General features: G+C 36.9%; 1 protein-coding gene across 1 annotated transcript in view; it reads right to left on the reverse strand.

The window, feature by feature from the left end:
* Positions 1-959: 959 nt before the first annotated feature.
* Prmt3 (protein arginine methyltransferase 3) overlaps positions 960-20,334 on the reverse strand; it is an 80,806-nt gene continuing 61,431 nt past the window's right edge. The window contains exons 14-16 of the mRNA XM_090347998.1: positions 8,176-8,226; positions 7,894-7,981; positions 960-2,524 (exon numbers count right to left, since the gene is read on the reverse strand). Of these exons, the coding sequence (XP_090204124.1) occupies positions 2,415-2,524; positions 7,894-7,981; positions 8,176-8,226 (249 nt within the window). The 3' untranslated portion in view covers positions 960-2,414. The remainder of the gene's footprint in view (positions 2,525-7,893; positions 7,982-8,175; positions 8,227-20,334) is intronic.

Consider the following 20,334-nt stretch of genomic DNA (forward strand, 5'->3'; position numbering starts at 1 on the left):
GTTTGCTCTCCCCCCAATATATTCTTCTGCCTGAAAAAAAAAAATCATCCAAGACAGAATTTAAATGAGGGCCTGGAGACTCAGGCAGATAACTCACTTATGCCCAGGAGTTTTAGACTTGTTCTTAAATGCACTATGTTACTTATCCCTTTTGTTGTCCCTTGGTTATTCTCATATTGTCACAGTATCTTACCTTGTTATCTGGTATATTGTATATACATTTGTTTATTTGAAATAGGAAAGGGAAGGGAGGGGAAACAAGATGAGAGGATGGGTTTGGGGGAGGGAAATGGGGACAAAAAAGAGAGAAGTGGGGTGGCCAGGAGTTTGGCCTAGTGGTAGAGGGCTTGCCTAGCATGCATGAAGACCCGGGTTCGATTCCTTGGTACCACATACACAGAAAAAAAAAAAAGCCAGAAGTGGTGCTGAAGCTCAAATGGTAGAGCTCTAGCCTTGAGAAAGTCCAAGGACAGTGCTCAGGCCCTGAGCTCAAGCCCAGGACTGGCAAAAAAATTAAAAAAAAGAGAGAGGAGTATCAATGTATGTGAACTAATGCACCTTCTATCTGGCAAATGTAACTGTAACCCTTCTATTAATTACAATAAAAGAGGGAGGAAACAAATGAACAAAAAAAATACTTTTAAAAGATAACACCAAGCCAGGTGTGGTAGCTCATACCTGTAATCCTAGCTACTCAGGAGGCTGAGATCTGAGGATCAAGGTTCAAAGCCAGCTCGGGCACTAAAGATGAAGAGACTCTTATCTTCAATTAACCACTAGAAAACTGGAAGTGGGGCCATGGCTCAAGGGGTAGGGTGGTATCCTTGAGCTGAAAAGCTCAGGGACAGCACCCCGGCCCAGAGTTGAAGCCCCATGACCACCCACTCCCCCACCGCCAAAAAAAAAAAAAAAAAAGGTATCAACAGCACATATTTTCAATAATGGTTTGAATTCAATGGTAAAAACAAACTGGTTTAATTCACTGAAAACAAATGATGCTTATGACAAAAGACCAAAATTATAGTTCCAATACCACCATTTAAAACGGTTATTTTTTCCACTGCTGAAAGTGTAGTTTAAGACATTTTCTTTTTGATGTGGATTTTTGCTATTTTGATATTTTCTATTAAAATCTTTTGCCCATTTATGTACTAAGATACTTAATACTATCCAAGGAGGTTGATAATTCTCACTCTGATCAGACATGCGGGTCATGCATTCTTCTGAAGAGGTCCTTGAATGTTTTTAAAAAACTATTACTCAGGATGACCGAGTATTTTCAGTGTGCCAGGTCCTGATCTAAACACCATAAATGAGTAATCCATGGCAGGAAAAGGAGGTAGAGACTAAGGAAGCAATGGAGATAACACTTCAAGTAAGATCTAGAGCCTGGTGGAACATGACACTGACCACAGAGCTATGTGGCTTAATAACATGCTAAGCTGCCTTATTTTCACCACAACCAGATGTAGTTGAACTTACAAGACATACATGACCACCCTTCCCACTAAAATCTCTTATTTTCTAAAATGAATTCCTTTTTAAAATGCTTGTCCTAAATGCTTAAGATTTTACAAAAGTTGAAATATAATGGTAATATTGTTCTACAATGGTAATTTTTCTACACATTTAATTAAGCATTTTCCATTCAGTTTCAAACTGAAATCAGTAACTGCAAATGACACAATTTCATAGTGACATATTAGCAGTTACATGTTTGACCTCTGCACATAAATCTACTTTGAAAAGGTAATATATTAGTAAATAAATACACATCCCATTCTTTAAAAACTTCTATGAAACCTAAAAGTAAATATATTGAAACTAGATTTCTTGGGCAATACTAGAAGTCTATAGCTAAAGAATATTCAAAAAAGGGGAAGACACTACAAAACAAGAATTGAAGGTATGTTAGACAGCCAAACCAACTTTAAACTTTCTTTTCAAATGCAATTTGTAGAAGGTTGCTTCCAATTCCTTCCACTTGCTATCTACTATATGCTGATAATCTAGCAAAAATACAGTTAAAAGTTATTATTAGAAAGGAAATTGTCAATAAAATGGGTACTTGATTGTGCTATGAATTTAATAAAACATTATCTAAAAACTAATCAATTATTAAAATTTCTAGTTAGAAATTTATAGAAAAACAAAGAGCACTGTTCCAAATAAGCCAATTTAGACAATTTTCAATATGGCTAAACTCTAGAGAGGGGCTACTACTTGCTTAAATCCGGCTGGGCAGACCTCTAAGAATGAGATTACAGTGAAGCACTAAATCACTTGGTCTTTGTCCTCAGCTGAATGATGGCAGATTTCTCCCAAGGCCTCATGTAAAACCTGCCACCTCCAGCCTACTACTGGCCCTATCCCCACATTAAAAGTTGCAAGCTAGTTGTGCAATCATGGCTTTGTCATTGAAGACTATAAGTCTGAGTGGAGTTATTCAAAGTGAGAGTCACAATGAGAGAACGAGGATCCTTCTTGTTCTTGTGAACTGTGATCTTTCCCTTTAAGGCTTCACCTATGACAGAGAGAGAGAGAGAGAGAGAGAGAGAGAGAGAGAGAGAGAGAGAGAGAGAGTTAAAACATGTGTAAGAATTTACAGGGCATACTCTAACAACAAAATAATGGAAACACTGTAAAAAAAGAAAAAGCAGTGAATCTGAATGATTAAAAGAGAAATCACCCAAACTGGAGCATAGGAAGAATTCTAATTCTTATCAATCAATTATCAGGGATGCAGACTTGGTAACTAGGGGATTGCATCATACAACCCAATTATTGAATTAGAAAGCTGAGAAGAGAGTTAAAATAGGCTAAAGCAGGAAATAAGAATTCAGAAAATATGCTATAAGACTAATAAACCCAGAGATCTAAAAATGAACAACCAACTCTAAGCAGGAAAAACATTTTACAGTGATAAAAGAAAACCTATCCACCAAGAATTACAGGGCGGAAAATCACAAGCTGATAAATACATATGTAAAAAATTAAAAAAAAAAACAAATACGAGAACTTATAAACATGGTGTCTTAGTGGATAAAGGACAGATGTACAGATTAATGAAACAAAATGAGTGCTTAGACATTTTTACAGTGCCCCAAGTGCCCCTAGGACTGGAAAAAAAAAAGACATTTTTACACGTGGTCTATTCATTTTTGACAAAGCAGCTAAACTAAGGTAACTAAATAGGTAAAGAATAATTTCAAGGAATTAATAATATCCATAGGAGGTCATAAAAGCTCAATAGCTATGTGCATATACTCATACAAAACAATATTTTAGAAATGAACTTCTAGAAATGGAAATGAGACATTTTTGTGGTTGCTGCTGTTTTTATTGTCTTTTCCTTTTGTCATGTTTGTTTGTCTTTGGGAGGAAGAAAGACACAAAAAAGGTGAGACAAAGGGTAAACAAATACAGCAGCGGTATTCACTAGACACAGTGGAAAATGAACTATATAACTTGTGGGTGTGGAAGAGAGGGGAAAAAATGGGAGAGAGCAAAGGAAGGGGTGACATGGTTCAAAAATTAATGTACTCATCACCTGAGTTACATAACTGTACCCCTTTGTACTTAGCCTCTACAATAACAATAAAATATATTTTTAAAAGAGATTTGATGAAACAAATGAATACACATTTGGGAAAGATAACCCATTACCTTTTAAAATTAACATGAAATAGATTACTGATCTAAATAGAGAAAGCTAAATTAAAAATGAGTAAGCTTATTTGTTGATATAAAAATCCTTGGAAGCAGGAGATCTAATTCATTTCAGTTTCAAATGATACCTATAAGATTTCTGTACATTTTTTTCTACTCAGCAAGGCAGTCCAATCAAAATGAATAAGCAATAAAAATTTCTGTTAAATTTTCACAGGAATGATTTTAAGTATCAACATTTTAGAAAACATCTGAAAAATTAACATGCATTGCCTTAGGTATAAAGCTGATGATGGTTATTTTTACATCTTAAATAAAAGACAAATGTGATACTGTTTTCCATAATAATAATCTGAAAAACTAGGGTGCACAGATATTTAAGTTAATTAAATGGCATGAAGGGTCACAGTAATAAATACATAATTCACAGTGCTAAACTCCCTTCTATTGTCCAGGCCTATCTACAGTGCCAAGGCAGTGGCTGTAACAGCAGAACAGATCAGGGTAATTAATCAGTGTCAACTAGATACAAGATGACTGATGTAATGTATGTGTGGTGTGGTGGGAGCTGGAAAGGACATGGTGGAGCCAGGTTGTACTGTCTTGTGTTTATGTCTGCAGACAGCTCTTAGCTCTCAGTACCACACAGAAGTGCTGCAGCTGGAGCAGGAAGAAAACTGGTTTCATTTCAATTCCGTTAGTGAGCTTTTTTAAAATTAATTTTCTTCTAGAATATTTCATTTCCCGAGAAATGGAAAAGAAAAAACACAACAAATTATTGTCACTATTAAAGCTTAAATTTTAGAAAAAGAAAGGAAAAAAAGTCCAGATTCAGAGAAAGAAAAATAAATAACTAGCCTAGTCTTAATATCTCTAAGCCCAACTATATGAAATGTATCCAGACTTCAAAAACAAAAACACCCAAAACCCTAAAAACTCCAAACTAATTAGGTTCATTATTTTACAGTTCTATTTTGCTCTTAGCCAAATGTCTTCCTCCTTCCTTCCTTTTTCCTTTCCCTCCCTCCCTCCCTCCCTCCCTCCCTCCCTTTCCTCCCTCTCTCCCTCCCCCCCCTCCCTCCCTCCCTCCTCTCTCTCTCTCTCTCTCTCTCTCTCTCTCTCTCTCTCTCTCTCTCTCTCTCTCTCTCTCTCTCTCTCTCTTTCTTTCTCTCTTTCTTTCTGTCAGAACTGGGGTTTAAATTCAGGGTTTCATGCTTGCTACCACTCAAGCCTCATTTCCAAGTCCTTTTAGCTCTGGTTATATTTGCGATGTGTTCTCGCTTTTTTGCTGGAGCCTGCTTAGGTAGACCACAGGCTTTCTTTTTATTGTTCCCAACACAGCTGGGATGAAAAGCACATGCTACCATACCCAGCCAGCCTTTTATGTTCAGATGGCAACCTCTCAAGTATTCAACTTGGGCTGGCCCGCGATCATGATCCTTCTGTTATTAGTCTCCTATGCAGATAGGATGACAGGCAGGCACCATCATGCCCAGTTATTGCTCCAGCTGGGGCCTTGTGAACCGTTTGATCTGGAACTATGATGCCCCTGATCCTTGTTTCCTGAATATAGCTACATTACAGACATGAGACATGAGTGTACCTGCCTGAGTTCTTATTTTAGGTAAATTCCTAGTATGAAAAAATTCTATATTTGCATCATTTTCCTTTCCTCTCCTAAGCACTATTTACAAGGATGAAGTTACTACTACCAAAACAAGGTTTACTATTAGTAAAAATATTAGTATAAATACATAATATATGAACATATTTACAAATCATATAGTACAACCACCAATTTAGGCAGAATAACTATTTTACTTACAATTATTTTACTTATTCAAAAAAATCTTACTACAGACGCTAGAAGTTTGGCCTATTGGTTGAGTGCTTGCCTACCATGCACAAAGACCTGGGTTCAATTCCTTGGTACCACATACACAGAAAAAGCCAGAAGTGGTGCTGTGGCTTAATTGGTAGAGCCCTAGCCTTGAGAAAGCCCAAAGATAGTGCTCAGGGGCCCTAAGTTCAAGCCCCAGGACTGGCAAAAACATTTTTTTATATTACATTTTGGAACCTGAACATACTTCACATATTGCAAAGTTTCCCAATGAGACTTAGATTTAAATTGACCTGAAAACTGTACACTGCATCGAGAAAAACTCTAATCATACTTACAAATATGGAGGATTAGTTTTAGACTCACCAAGATAAATTTGAATAACAATCTATTCAAGTTCAATAACTTTCTGAGAACATCAGAGTTGGCAAAAACAGAATTATAGACAGCAGCCAGTTTAGTATGGTATCATCCAAAGTGCTGACAGGAATTAATTTCAATGCATGACAACATATATTAACATATTTGTTTATTCAGAATAATATTTACAGTATGTCAAATAATGTATCAGATCGGGAGAGAGGCAAATAACTCATTTTTCCTTGTTATAGCGCACTATAAAACAGATGTATGTATAAAATTACTTCAGGGAAGAAAGAATGACTTTGTGGGTCAACTAAGGAAGGAGCTGGGTTGGAAAGAGAAAGTTGTAACTTATGCAGAAGAGGTCAAAACAGTTGTCTCTGTAGAATTTCTCAGTCAAATAAAGGCTGGGATTATGGCTCAGTCTGGGTAAGCACTTGCCTAACACATGTGAGGTTCTAGGCTTGAAGTGACTAGTCAGTACAGATAAAACATAGGGACTTATTTGGGATTGTTAGGTCTAGAAATCAAGCCCCATGACTGACAAAAAAAAAGAAAAGAGGAAGGAAGGAAGGAGAGAAAGGAAGGAAGGAAGGAGAGAAAGAAGGAAGGAAGGAGAGAAAGGAAGGAAGGAAGGACAGAAAGGAGGGAAGGGAGGGAAGGGAGGGAAGGGAGGAAAGGGAGGGAAGGGAGGAAAGGGAGGAAAGGGAGGGAAGGGAGGGAAGGGAGGAAAGGGAGGAAAGGGAGGAAAGGGAGGGAGGGAAGGAGGGAAGGAGGGAAGGAGGGAAGGAGGGAAGGAAGGAAGGAAGGAAGGAAGGAAGGAAACTTAGCTTTTATTTTATCCACTGCATTACCTGTCCCTGTGTCCTCTTTTTATACCTTTTGTGTTCCAGCTTCTTTCATGGATGCATGCTTTCACATAAACCTTATTATTTATTTATTTATTTATTTATTTTCTTGGCCAGTCCTGGATCTTGAACTCAGGGCCTGAGCACTGTCCTTGGGATTTCTCAAGGCTAGAGCTCTACCTAGGCATTGCCCCTCAGCTCTTTAGCTCAAGGCTACTACTCTACCCCACGGCCTGGACACTGTTCCTGAGTTCTTTAGCTCAAGGCTGCCACCCTACCCTTGGAGCTACAACACTACTTCTGGCTTTCTTGTGATTAACTGGAGATAAGAGTCTCACGGATTGGACTTTTTTAGTGCCACAATGGCTTTGAAACTGTGATCCTCAGATCTCAGTCTCCTGAGTAGCTAGGATTGCAGGCATGAGCCACTACACCCAGCAACAGTTGGCATTATTAAATGTTTACCTGTTTTTCCATTCACCAAATTGTTTATAAGAAAGTGTCTCAGTTTCAGCTATTACTCTTTCCATGAGTTTCTAGCAATGTGGCCTCTCCTTCACTGAAACCTGAAGTCAAGTATTCCTGCCTTCCAGGACACTGCATCTCAAAGAGATCGGAAAGTCTCTAAAAATTTCTCACTATATGAGAAGTATAGGTGCTGATAAATGAATAATAATAACCTGTGAGATAAAAGGAAGGTAAAATCTGACCAGTTCTTGAGTTCTGAGGAAGATAGGAAAGAAATCTATTATAAATAATACAGTAAGATTGAGTGACAGTCTCTTTAATTTGTATGTTAGTTCTATTGGTGGTATTTCTCTTTAGTCACTTTGGGAATGAAAAATACTTTCTTTCAGTTACATCTGCATCTTACTAGCTATCAGCTGTAAGATGCATTACATCTAAATCTTACTAGCTATCAGCTGTAAGATGCATTACATTCTCTATTTTAGAGGAGAAATACATTGAAAATTAAAATTTCTCTTAAAAACATGTCTTTTAATTAAATGCCACCTGAAATTTACACAGATAGGATTCTCCAGAAACAGCTTACCCTAATATCTGTTATACTGTCCCTAATGTATATAGCAGGTACATACATAACGGCTGTAACATGAAAGGTACTGTTTACTTTAGAACAAATCAGGTATTTTCTCCTTCTTATCTTCTTACCTGCTTTTACTGAAAATGGCTTTTCCAGGAGAAATGCTGTTTGTTTCCAGTGCGTTTTGGTACTCTGGGGGCCCGTGGAGAACATGACCTGTTTTGGTAAAGTTCAGAAGTATTTCTGATGAAGTACAGATTTCTAATATCATGGTACATTAAATCTACTAAATCATACAAGCTCCAAGTGCTTACAACAGCAAAATGCTATGATCAAACACCTTGGGGCACAAAAGTAAAATGCAATGTACTCCACATAATTAATTTGTATGAATAAGTCAGGATACTTACCCTGCTATGGCAATTCTTCTCAAAATATATGTCAAAGTAGCCAACAACTGCCTGTTAATTTAAAAGAACACAAATGATTATTAAACAATTTATGTGATGTAATAGTTAACTATTTGGCCTTTAAAGATGCGACGCATTTATTTCAAAGACCAGACACCTTTTTATTGATAAGACTCTCACAGATCTGTCTACCCAGGCTAGCTTCAAATCAGGGTTCCCCAGATCTCAGCCCTTGAGCAATAAGGATTATAGGAATAGGCCACTGGCACCCAGCAACCAAAACACCTCTTAAACTACAAAGAATATAACTTGGCTTTTCACCACAGAAACAATGCAACAAGGAGGGTAAAAAATTTAATCAAATACCAATATATTTTATTCAAGATAAATGATAAACTAGAAATGATAGACCAGGCAAAGAGAGAACCATTCCTTAATTGACCCAAACCTGAAGACCAAGATGCTGACAGCAAAGTTAAGCCATCTGGGAGCCTCTGACTGTTGTGAGACAACTGAAGCTGCAGGATGGACCAATGCAAACACTAGTCAGATAAGTTCAGTCCAGACTGCACAATCATGAACAAGTATACACACTTGATTCATAGCATAACACACTAGATGGCTATAACGCATTTAGATGGGTTATAAAGATAGTAATGCATAATGGGAATACATTCTTTTATACAAAGCCAGCTCATTTACTTTTCTTTTGACCTAGTATTACCAATTTTATTAATTTTTGTAGCCCCTTGTACTGTGTCACTAATCTTAGTGTACTCAATTATAAAGCAAAGTACCAGAATATTTATGTGATAAGATTAGCAAAAATAATTTTGAGGGGCTAGGAATGTGGCTTAGTGGTACAGTACTTGCCTAGCATGCATGATGCACTGGGGTTGGGTTTCTCAGAAGTGGTGCTGTGGCTCAAGTGGTAGAATGCTAGCCTTGAACAAAAGAAGTTCAGTGACAGTGCCCAGGCCCTGAGTTCAAGCCCAGGACTGGCAAAACAAATAGAGCTCTAGCCTTGAGAAAGTCCAGAGACAGTGCTCAGGCCCTGAGCTCAAGCCCAGGACTGGCAAAAAACAACAACAACAACAACAACAACAACAAACAAACAAACAAACAAAAAAGTATTCAAAGCTAGGTGCTGTGGCTCTTGCCTGTAATCCTAGCTATTCAGGAGGCTGAGATCCGAGGATCAAGGTCACAGCTAGCCTGGGCACAAATGGACCTGGACTCCTATGTCCAATTAACCTCTAAAAAAATGGGAAGAGGGGCCGGGAGTTTGGCCTAGTGGTTAAAGTGTTTGCCTAGCATGCATGAAGACCCGGGTTCAATTCCTCGGTACCACATACATAGAAAAAAGCCAGAAGTGGTGCTGAGGCTCAAGTGGTAGAGCTCTAGCCTTGAGAAAACCCAAGGACAGTGCTCAGGCCCTGAGCTCAAGCCCAGGACAGGCAAAAAAAAAAAAAAAAAAAAAGGGAAGAGCTCAGGGACTGCGCCCAGTCCGAGTTCAAGCCCCATGACCCATATACACAAATAAGTATTCAATTCAAGTAAAACTTACATTTAAGCAAATACCTAAAGGAAAACTCCAAAGTTAATGCTAATATTACATTGATAGCTTAAAAAGCTCATAATAAAAATGAATATGTAGTTTTACTTTTGTTTAAAATTAAAGCCATACTACTTCTTTTCCATTCACTAAAGGGACAAGGTTGATATAATCTGTTCTTAAAACTGGCATTTAATTAAGATTATAAAGTTTTAAAAATAAGAGATTGATTATTGAAAAATCATTATTAAGCTAATTTGTGTACTCTGCTGTTCTTGCTAAGAATGTTAAGTTTTATTGATCTTGAAGGGCTAAATACGGATTGTGTCCAAAGCAAATTCAATATTTAACTTTCAAGTCTATTACATTTTAGATACCAAGAGAGAACTGAAAAAATACCTTAAAACCTTTTATTAAACCCCCCAAGCACATAAAATTGTCAATTAAGCTTCAAAATATTATCAAAATGAATAAAACTTACACAAAATCCCTCTCTTCCCCACATATATAAAACACCTGTATTTTGAAAAACTGTAATTCTAATAGATTATAAACTCATGTACTCAGCTACAAATGATTGAAGAAAAACATGTAGTCATTCAAAATGTTTCTTTTTTCTTTTTCTTTTTGCCAGACCTGGCAAAAAGCACTGGGCACTGTCCTTTCTCAAGGCCAGAGCTCTACCACTTAAGCTACAGCACCACTTCCAGCTTTTTCTATGAATGTGATACCAAATAATCGAACCCAGGTCTTCGTACATGCTAGGCAAGCACTGTACCACTAGGCCAAACTCCTGGCCTCCAGAATATGTTTCTAAAACAAAACCTTTTCAGTAGGTTTCCAATAAAATCTACCAACTACAGACAAATTCAAACATTTTATTAACTCGTTTATTTTTATTTTTATTTGCCAGTCCTGGGCTTGAGCACTGTCCTTGGACTTTTCTCAAGGCTAGAGCTGTCTCACTTGAGCCTCAGCACCACTTCTGGCTTTTTTCTATGTATGTGGTATCGAGGAATCGAACTCTGGTGTTCGTGAATGCTAGGCAAGCACTCTACCACTAGGCCTAACTCCTGGCCCTGTTTCTTTATAACTGTCTAGTTCACCACTATATTCTTAGTACCCAGAGCAATGGCAGCATACCTTGTACAAATAAATACTTGCTGGATATGTATTGATTATACATAATTCCATTACAGTTCCTATCATGATATGTAGTCTGTCCTATCAGCATCTATTATTTAATAGTAGGACCCAGGCTTAACACCTGTTTTTATGTTCCTCAGCCAACACAATTTCTGAAAAATTTTAGCTGAATGAATGTTTTGGTCTTCAGTCTCTCAAATACAGTCAGCCTTATAGTTAGACTAATTAAGCTTTGTGTATTAAGCTACTACAAATGAATGATAATACAACCAAAGAAATGAACAAAAAATAAATTCAGGAAGTTCATAAAAGAAAATCAAACTATTAATAACATGTGAAAAAAAAGCATGCCATATTTAGAAAAACACAGGTATGTGTGAAAAATAACCAGATGTAATTTTTCTCTAAGAAGGGAAAAGGGGTTGCCATGGACTGTGCTAATTACTAATGGTCAATGATTTAATCAGTTATACAACACAATGGAACAGCATTAGAAACCCTGACCAGGAGCAGTTCAGAGTGTCTAGCTTAGTGGACGCATCCATATGCCAGGACAGCACTAGTACAGCTGTGTGCTCAGGTTGTTCCCAGACCTGGCTCCATGAACACTTTCATCTGGTTATCCATTTATATTCTTTGTAATTTTGTATATGGAACTTTGTCTATGAAACTGGTGAAATGTTTCTAAGTTATCTGAATCCCTGGTTGTTCTGTCTAACCAAGTGGACAGAAGTGTGGGTAATTTGGGGCCCAGTTCTTATGGCTGGTATCTGAAGTGTGGGGCAGCCTCATCAGGCCAAGACCTGTGTTAAATCAGGTAATGTCAGAATTGAATTACAGGACACCTGGCTGGAGTCACAGACTATTAGAGAACTCGTCACACATGTAGAAAACTTACACATTTTGGTGTCAGAAGATTATATGAAGAAAAAAATTTCTTCTAATATCATTTGGCCATCAGAACTAATCCAGCTGGGTGTGGTGGCTGATGCCTGTAATCCTAGCTACTCAGGAGGCTGAGATCTAAGGATCAAGATGCAAAGCCAGTCTGGGCACGAAAGTCCATGAGACTCTTATCTCCAATTAACCACCAGAAAACTGGAAGTGAGCTGTGTGAAGTGTTAAAGGACTAGCCGTGAGCTGAAGAGCTCAGGGACAGCACTCAGGCTCAGAATTCAAGCCCCATGACTGACAAAACGAACAAACCAATAATTTAGAACTGTCTTCAGTCCCCCAATTTTATGAATTATGATTTAAAAAATCAAAGAGGTGTAACTCCTCTGAACACTGAAAACATTACGTATTGAAATGAATTTCAGGAAGTAGAAGCACATTATTTTGTTGTTGGTAATGATGGGGTTTTTTTGGGTAGTTGTGGGACCTGAACTCAAGGCCTGAACACTATTCTCGGACTTTTCTCAAGGCTAGAGCTCTACTACTTGAGCCACAACACCACTTCCAGCTTTCTTCTATGTACGTGGTACCGAGGAACTGAACCTAAGTCTTCATGCATGCTAGGCAAGCACTCTACCATTGGGCCAAACTCCCGGATGCTGTTTTTTTTTTTTTTTGTTGTTTGTTTGTTTTCTTTTTAGGGAAGGTAAAGCAGCTGTTTTAATAATGAGACAATTTTTATATAGAGAACATATCAGCACTTTTTTTTCCAACTGTAGTTTCATGATCTTGCTATCATCATTTTCACAAGTTCTCTTTGATATTTTAGGTGCTGATTGCAATGAAGTTATATTTTCCCCAAATAAGTCATTAAATATAAGAATAAACAACAATAGAGGAAATTGAAAATGAAGACCAGTAAGTTATAGCAATAGCTCATGCTACCACTTGATATGTGCTCGGGAAAGATCAGATAGGTTAAAAGTCTGAACAGAAAATAAATTTCTCTCCTCTCACATATAACTCTTGCCAGGAGCACTGGTAGCTGTCTGGAGGCAGGAGGTGTTAAGTATCTAGGAGCTGAGTTAATTAGCAAAGGCAGGGTTACAACTAAATAAAATCTCTGCAATTACACCATAACCAGGCAAATTCTAGTCATAAGATCTTAAGACCAAGAAAAAGGAGAATGGGTGGTAATAAATAGTAAAAACAATGATGTGACAGAAAAAAAACCCAACAGAATAAAAGGGAAGATAAATGTATATTGAGAATTTTCTGCCACAGTTTGATCACTCTTGAAATTTGCTGTAAGGCTTCCACAACAGTTTAGAAGAACATAAATAATAAGAGTCATGTAGCTTTATTGCACATCCAAAAAATTCCTATGCATTAGAATAATTTCAGAATGAGATGTTTAGCCCATGGTAGTGGATTGTGCAAAAATCACTCAACATTTGTAAATTGAGTCATAACATTTTTAAGTCACATTTTTGCTTGCTTATACACCGTAGGTATAAAAAGAGAAGTAATTTGTTTTCTACATACTCATTTGAAGGATGATTTTGAATAAAAATTTTTCTTTCCTTGAAGAGGACACACATCATGTGTGTATGTAAAAGGATGACAGCCAAGAAATAAGATCAGCCTAGACCTTATGAGGGAGAAGGAAATTAAAAATTATCATTATCACTATCACCTGCAGGGAGTAATTTATCATTTCTGTTCTTCATTGGTATCATGTTCCAACAGCGTGTGGTTACAGCAGATACAATTAGGCAGCTGGCCTCAGAAGTAGGAGGATAATGTGCTTTTGATGGAGTTTATCCAAGCATGGAGACAGAGTGCTTGTAATCAATGCAGCAGAATTGCTATAACAGACATACAATTCATTTTTTTGTTGGAGTGTTTCTTTCAAAATCTTAATATGGAATTTCTGAGTCAAAAGATGGTAACTCTGACAGAAGCAAAGAAAGAACTACCAGATAAAAGGGGAAAACAGAAAACAAAACCAGCCTACGTGGTCTTATACAAACCAATCTGATAAAAAATATAAACATAAGCCATACAAACTGTGGCACACAAGAGCAAGAACTGTGATGATTAGGGCACACAATCAATAAATATGAAGATCACAATTCTCACAATATTAACTATGCCTTAAATTATAGGCTTTCTTCTTCAATTAATTTTTCATTTTATCCCAAGTGTAAATTTCCATCTTTGCTTTCTTTCATGATTCCTCTAGGGAACAATACACATTAAGTGTCATAAAATCCTCAAGGGGTATTGCCAGATTGAGTGTCGTTTAGCAATACAATAAGCAATATGTGATGAAGCAAAATAGACAAACGATCTAATAGTACGAGATACTTGCATTGAAAAAAACTCAGTAAAAAAATTCCCCATCCTCCCTCTTTATTTTGGACTATTCAAAATATTTCCAAATACCTGAAATTCATTTTAAATTATTTAGGTTACTTACAATTTCAAAATTGCCTGTTAAAGTGTCTTTAGGAGCAAAATCAGTATTTTCTTCAGGGTTTGAAAGATTTTATTTTTTCTTTCTAAAATTTTAAGTTTTTCTTTTTAAAGAACATGGGGTCCTGGTATGATTTTTAGGGCCAAATGATCCCTGCTTTATTTAGCTTCCTGGAGTAGCTAGGAGTATGGATGGATGCGTGGGACATTATGCCAGATTGAAACACAAGTATTATTGTTATTTAGTGTGTATACATATATATATATGTGTATACATATACATATGTACCAATGTTTTCATCTTTAAAATGTTTTAATACATGATGTAATACTGAAAAGCATATACAAGGGAATATTATGGCACTTTTTCAATCCAAAAAGAACTGTGAAACCCATACTTGGATTAAGAAACAGCACCCTGGGAGACCTCTCTTGAACCTAATCATAATCCCAGGCAGCTCCACTGAAAAGGGCACTTACTATCCTAGGCTTTATGGGCACAAGTTTCCTTATTATATGTTCAACATAAAGGAACTGAGGCCATAGTCTTTTGCATTTGGCTAATTTCCCCTCAAACTGTGGGTGTATATACATACTTGCAAGCTGATAATAACTTCATTCTCATGGCTATAGACATGTGACTGATTTTTATAAAATAAGGGACATTAAGAAACTAGTGCAGGGCATGGTGGCTAACACCTTGTAATCCTAGCTACTCAGGAGGCTGAGATCTGAGAATCAAGGTTCAAAGCCAGCCAGGGCACAAAAGGACTTGAGATTCTTATCTCCAATTAATCTTTAGAAAAACAGGAAGTGGGGCTTGACTCAAGGGTAGAGTAGTAGCCTTGAGCTGAAAAGCTCAAGGATAACACCCTGCAGGGTGGTAGCCTTGAGCTGAAGAGCTCAGGGACAGTGCCCATGTCCTGAGTTCAAGCCTTAAAACTGTTTTACCCTGCCTTCCCTCAGCAAAAATACACTAGCAACAATGAAATGACCAGTTCATTAACAATATACTACAGGAAAATCTATGTGATTGATTTCTCAAAATATCATAGTATTGTATTCACTTTTGTTATTCTCAAACAATGGAAAACTTGGAAAAGCAAAACTTTAGATAAGAGAGGACTAGTGTACCCATTTATCCAATAAACTGTTGACATATCTTTAAAATGTTCTGAGTTTTATCAGGAATGCTGTTAGAAAATACTAATACACATCTTCTGGAGAAGCCACACGTTCATAACTGCTGGGTATAGCATCACAGTGGAACTACTGGTGTGCACACATTTCCTACTTTTGTTAATCTTCACTGCTGTTGCCAGGAATCATTTTTAGTTTGTTGAAATACCCTTTAATGGCTTCCTTCATGAAGTTTTTTTTGGGAAATATTAAAAAAAAAAAAAGAATTCAGCTTTGGCAGTTGTCTTTCAGTACAATGATGATGTCATGGTTCAAGAATTTTCTATTTCCTTAAACAAGGTCTTGCCTTGCATCTTGTGATCATCCTGCCTCAGTTTTCAGATTTCCTCTTTTTATTTTATTGTGACTGCTGAGAATTTACCCATTCATCTCTTACCTGGCTTTAGATGGTAATTCTAGTGACCTCTACTAGCCCCAATAATTGTTTTGAAGATCTTCTGTTTGGGTCCTATAGGATTTCTTTTCTCTTTGAACTGACAGAGAAGTGTCTAACTTTAGATCTTTAATTTATTCAGTGTTGTCTCCCCATCACCATAATCTAATTTTACAACACTTCCATTTCTCCCCAAAGAAATACGACTATTCTCCTTCCAACTAGTCTATGTCTATAAGATTGACTGTTTTGAATATTTTCCACAAATAGAATAATACAATATATGGCCTTTGTGTGTGTGCATGTGTGCCAGTGCTGAGGCTTCAGCTTATTGCCTTATGCTTTTACTCAACTTCTTTGTTCACAGTGAGAGGCTTCCCACTTAAGCTACGCCTCTAGTTTGGCATTTTGCTGGTTAGAGATGGTACCTTGCATACTCTACTGCTCAGGTTGACTTCAAACCACAATCTTCCAAGTCTTGGCCTTCTGAGTAGTTGGGGTTACAACAGGCTTGAAGCATGAGTACTAGGTTTAATATGTGGCTTTTTATGTAGTTTCTCTCACCATGGTGTTTTCAAGATTTTACTCATGTTGTTCTAGTACTTCTTTTTTTTTTTTTAATAGCTGAATGACATTTCATTGTTAAGCTATATCACATTATCTATCCACTCTTCAGATGGCAGATATCTATATTGCTTCTACATTTTAGCTTTGATAATATTATAAACATTTCTGTGAACATGCTTTCGTTTCATTTTGTATCTTTACCTGCTTGGAACTTAGAAACATCGCAGGTTATTACGTACTTACTGAATTGTAGATAAGCTTATATCAGTCTTATATCAGTAGTCTTCAACTACTGTTTGTAATATTTCACTTGCCTTTTCTTTTGGACTCTTGTTTATAAACATGTATCAGGCTTTCCTTATATTCACTGTATCTCTTGTCTTTTGTCTTTGCCTCATCTTTGTAAGTCTCTATTTATCTTGTGGGATATTTTCTTCAGATCTGAAATCTAGTCTTCTAGTCTTTTCTACATTAATGTACAAAAATCTGCTGAACTCCATGTATTCAGTTTTAGAATGTGTATTTGTTTTTTTTTTCAAATCTATGGTTTCATTTTTAAAATGTTTCTAGTTCTTTGATTTTCCCCCCACTTACACTGGTGTTTGAACTTGAGGCTTTGTACTGGCTCAGCAGGTATTCTACGATTTGATCCACATCACCCAGCTCCAACTTTTCAAACTTTGCAGCTTCTTTTCTCCTTGAACTTAGTGAGTTGTTTCAAAAATTAATTTCTAATATAGGGAATATTATCTGGAAATCTTTTCATTACCTACTGAGTCCATGTTGTCTTATATCCTCTTGTAATTGATTGCTTTTTTAATTTTCTGAACACTGTATTTGAAAAATTGCTTAAATAACCAAGTCCTATAATAATAATACTCTTCTAGAAAGAATTTTTATTTACATCTAGAAGAAAAAGGGGGCACAAATAAACTAAGACCATCTTAACCTAACATTGAGTCTTCCGAATTTCTAAGGCCACTGAGAAGTTATGAGGCTGGGCTGTAGGCCAGGCCAGAGTTCCTTGATCTTGACACTCTTCCTGAGATCAGTTTTTCAAGATTCTTAAAGTACCCAGCATTTTGCTTTACAAGGGTTCCATTTATATTCTTACCCATGTGATATAATCTCAAGCTCTACTCAAATCTTACTTCAGCTACTTCCTTTGCATAAGCAAATTTTATAGGCAAATTAAGCCCCAAATGTTATTTCTTTGGATTTCCTTCTTTTCTGAGCTTAGACTTACGAAGTGCTTTACTAACTTAGATAGTATTTTTATTTTTTTTCCCAACTTTTCTAATTGTTCTCTGAGAGAGGGTCTTTCTCAATTTTATATAGTCTATCATTTTCAGAGGCAGTCTTTCTTACATTGCTGAATATACTTAAAAGTCTCTTGGCCTAAAGCCCAGCCTCATAGCATCTCAGTGGCCTTAGAAATCTCCCTAAATTAACTAACTGGTTGGTTACTGTCTCAGTTGAAATTTTCCTTACTCTGGAAAGTCTTCCCTAATCCAAAGGAGTAGATTCTAGAACAGTTCGCCTATCCTCAATGCCTAATCTCAACCAAACAGTGAGAAGGACGGTGTGGTTACAAAGGAATGACATAGCCTAGGATACTCAAAAACTACAAACAGTTAATAAACATTTGTTAACTAAGTGACCTATTTGTTAAATGATGCAGGAATATAGGCTAAATTTGTACCACCACCACCCCTTCTTTTTTGGTGGGTTGTGGGGCTTGAACTCTGGGCCTGGGTACTGTCCCTGAGCTCTTCAGCTCAACGATATGGCCCTAGCCCTACCCCTTCAGCCAGAGGTCCACTTCTGGTTTTCTAGTGGTTAAGTGGAAATAAGAGTCTCACAAACTTTAGTGCCCGGCTGGCTTTGAACTTTCATCCTCAGAGTTCAGCCTCCTGAGTAGTGAGGATTACAGGTGTGAGCCACCATACCTGGCTTGTACCAACCTTTGAGGAAAAGATCCCCTTATAACTATTTTTACCCAAAATTGATATTAGATACCATCTACTACAAGATGTTTGCTGATATCTGTACCAAAAATTAACTATGCTCACTAATGATAATGCATAAAGTATTAAAAGGCTTTCTGAAAGAAAAAAATTGTGACAGCAATGGTTATCTTTTACATGACTTTCATCACTACATTTTACTGAAAAGGAAAAAGCAGTCAGGAAAAATATCTTTTTGCTTGTGCTTGCATTTAAAGCAGCTCACTGCTTCCCCAAAATTCTATCTCCTTCTCCCTCATGCACCATCAGTTTCTTCCTGCTTGATATTAATGTTTACTATACCCTATTTTTCATGCTGCTTTCAAATGTCCCTAAAACCTATCCATGTGAGGATTCTAATTCCCACTTACAGTTCATCAAATGGCAGAGACATCACCAATGCTTAGTAAACATTTCACTCTTAAGAATATATCCAACAGTGGTATCAGTGGCTCATACTTGTTATCCTAAGCTACTCAAGAGGCTGAGACCTGCAGGAAAAGTCATTTAAAGCCAGCACAGGGAGGAGGAAAAAAAAATCCATAGGTAGAAAAATGAGATTGAAAGTATGACTCAAGTTGTAGACTGCCAGTTCCTAAATAACACAGTCAAGCAAGAGCTAGAAAGCCTTGAGGAGTTCAAAGTTTAGGACATTTGCATATGTGTATGCACATGCATGTGCGCTCGCATGCACACACATACTATGTATACATACACATATATATACATACATATATATATATGTGTGTGTGTGTGTGTGTATGTATATATATATATAGAGAGAGAACGCATGAGCGAACTGATTGGGAGGCGGAGGGTGGCAATAGAGGGACACCCAAACTCAAAATAAACATGGATGAGGGAAAACAAAATCGAAATGTATCTCTGCATTGAAGTGTTTGAAACTGAAAACTATTAAAATTAATCATTATGGCTAAATGATCAAGTGCTACCAAATGCTAGTTTGCCTTTAAATGCATAGATACCATTAACAGACAGGAAAAGAAGGGGTGGAAAAGGTGGAATATCTTTGCTTTCCAGAAATAAACAGTCTGCTTCATTTTGAAAACGTGAAAAGATGGTTATGACCTCCCTGCAAAGCCCAGGGGTCATCATGTTTCTCATTAACAAGCTGCCATTAAAAAAAAAAAGTAATTATACTAGCTATCTTGAGTTCTGGCTTTGTGTTTGTACCTTCAAGATTGTTTTATTTTGTTTTTTGTTACAATCTCTGCAAATGCTGGTAAAGCTGCTTGTATCACAGGGTCCCCAGAGTTCAGTCAGACCTAGTCCTTATCTATGGGGTTGAAGTTGGAGAAAAGATAGCAGTTTGGCCACCAGGTGTGCAGCTTTTGAGGAAAATCCAGATCTATCATTTGTTAGAAGAAAATATTCTGCAATAATTATATTAAAAACATGACTCTGCAAGACTGCAGGTGGCAGCTACTGCTTTCGGAAACAGCTGAACTGCATAAATTTGACATTTTAAAACAAGATATAATTTCTCTAACATAGTAGATACTTAGGTGTATGAATAAGTCCAAGGGTTTTATTGCATGCTTTGCATATATATAGAAAGTGGTTGTTGATGTGGAGAAAGCAAAATTGTTTAATAATTCTGAAGGAATACATAAACCTCATCTATGAAATTTCAGAGTACTAAATCCCTACAAGCAAATGGTTGTGTTCAAAATGAAACAAATATCAACAATCCTTTCTTTACCAATGCATCCAGACCAGAAAATGAAGGGAAATACTGACTGGAATCCTAAGGAGGGTCTTCTATGTGTGGGGCCTATGGTTAAACTAGTGAATTCTTTACCTCTCAAAATAATACCAAAAGGGTAGTACTTAGGGTTATCTCCACTTCTAAGGTTAAAAAAAATGAGAGAGAAATTGAATACTTCAAATTAAAGACCTCACTTCCAATTAAATACCTC

The sequence above is a fragment of the Megascapheus bottae genome, chromosome 16 (genome assembly GCF_031878675.1).
Source record: "Megascapheus bottae isolate mThoBot1 chromosome 16, mThoBot2.hap1, whole genome shotgun sequence".
NCBI lineage: Eukaryota > Metazoa > Chordata > Mammalia > Rodentia > Geomyidae > Megascapheus > Megascapheus bottae.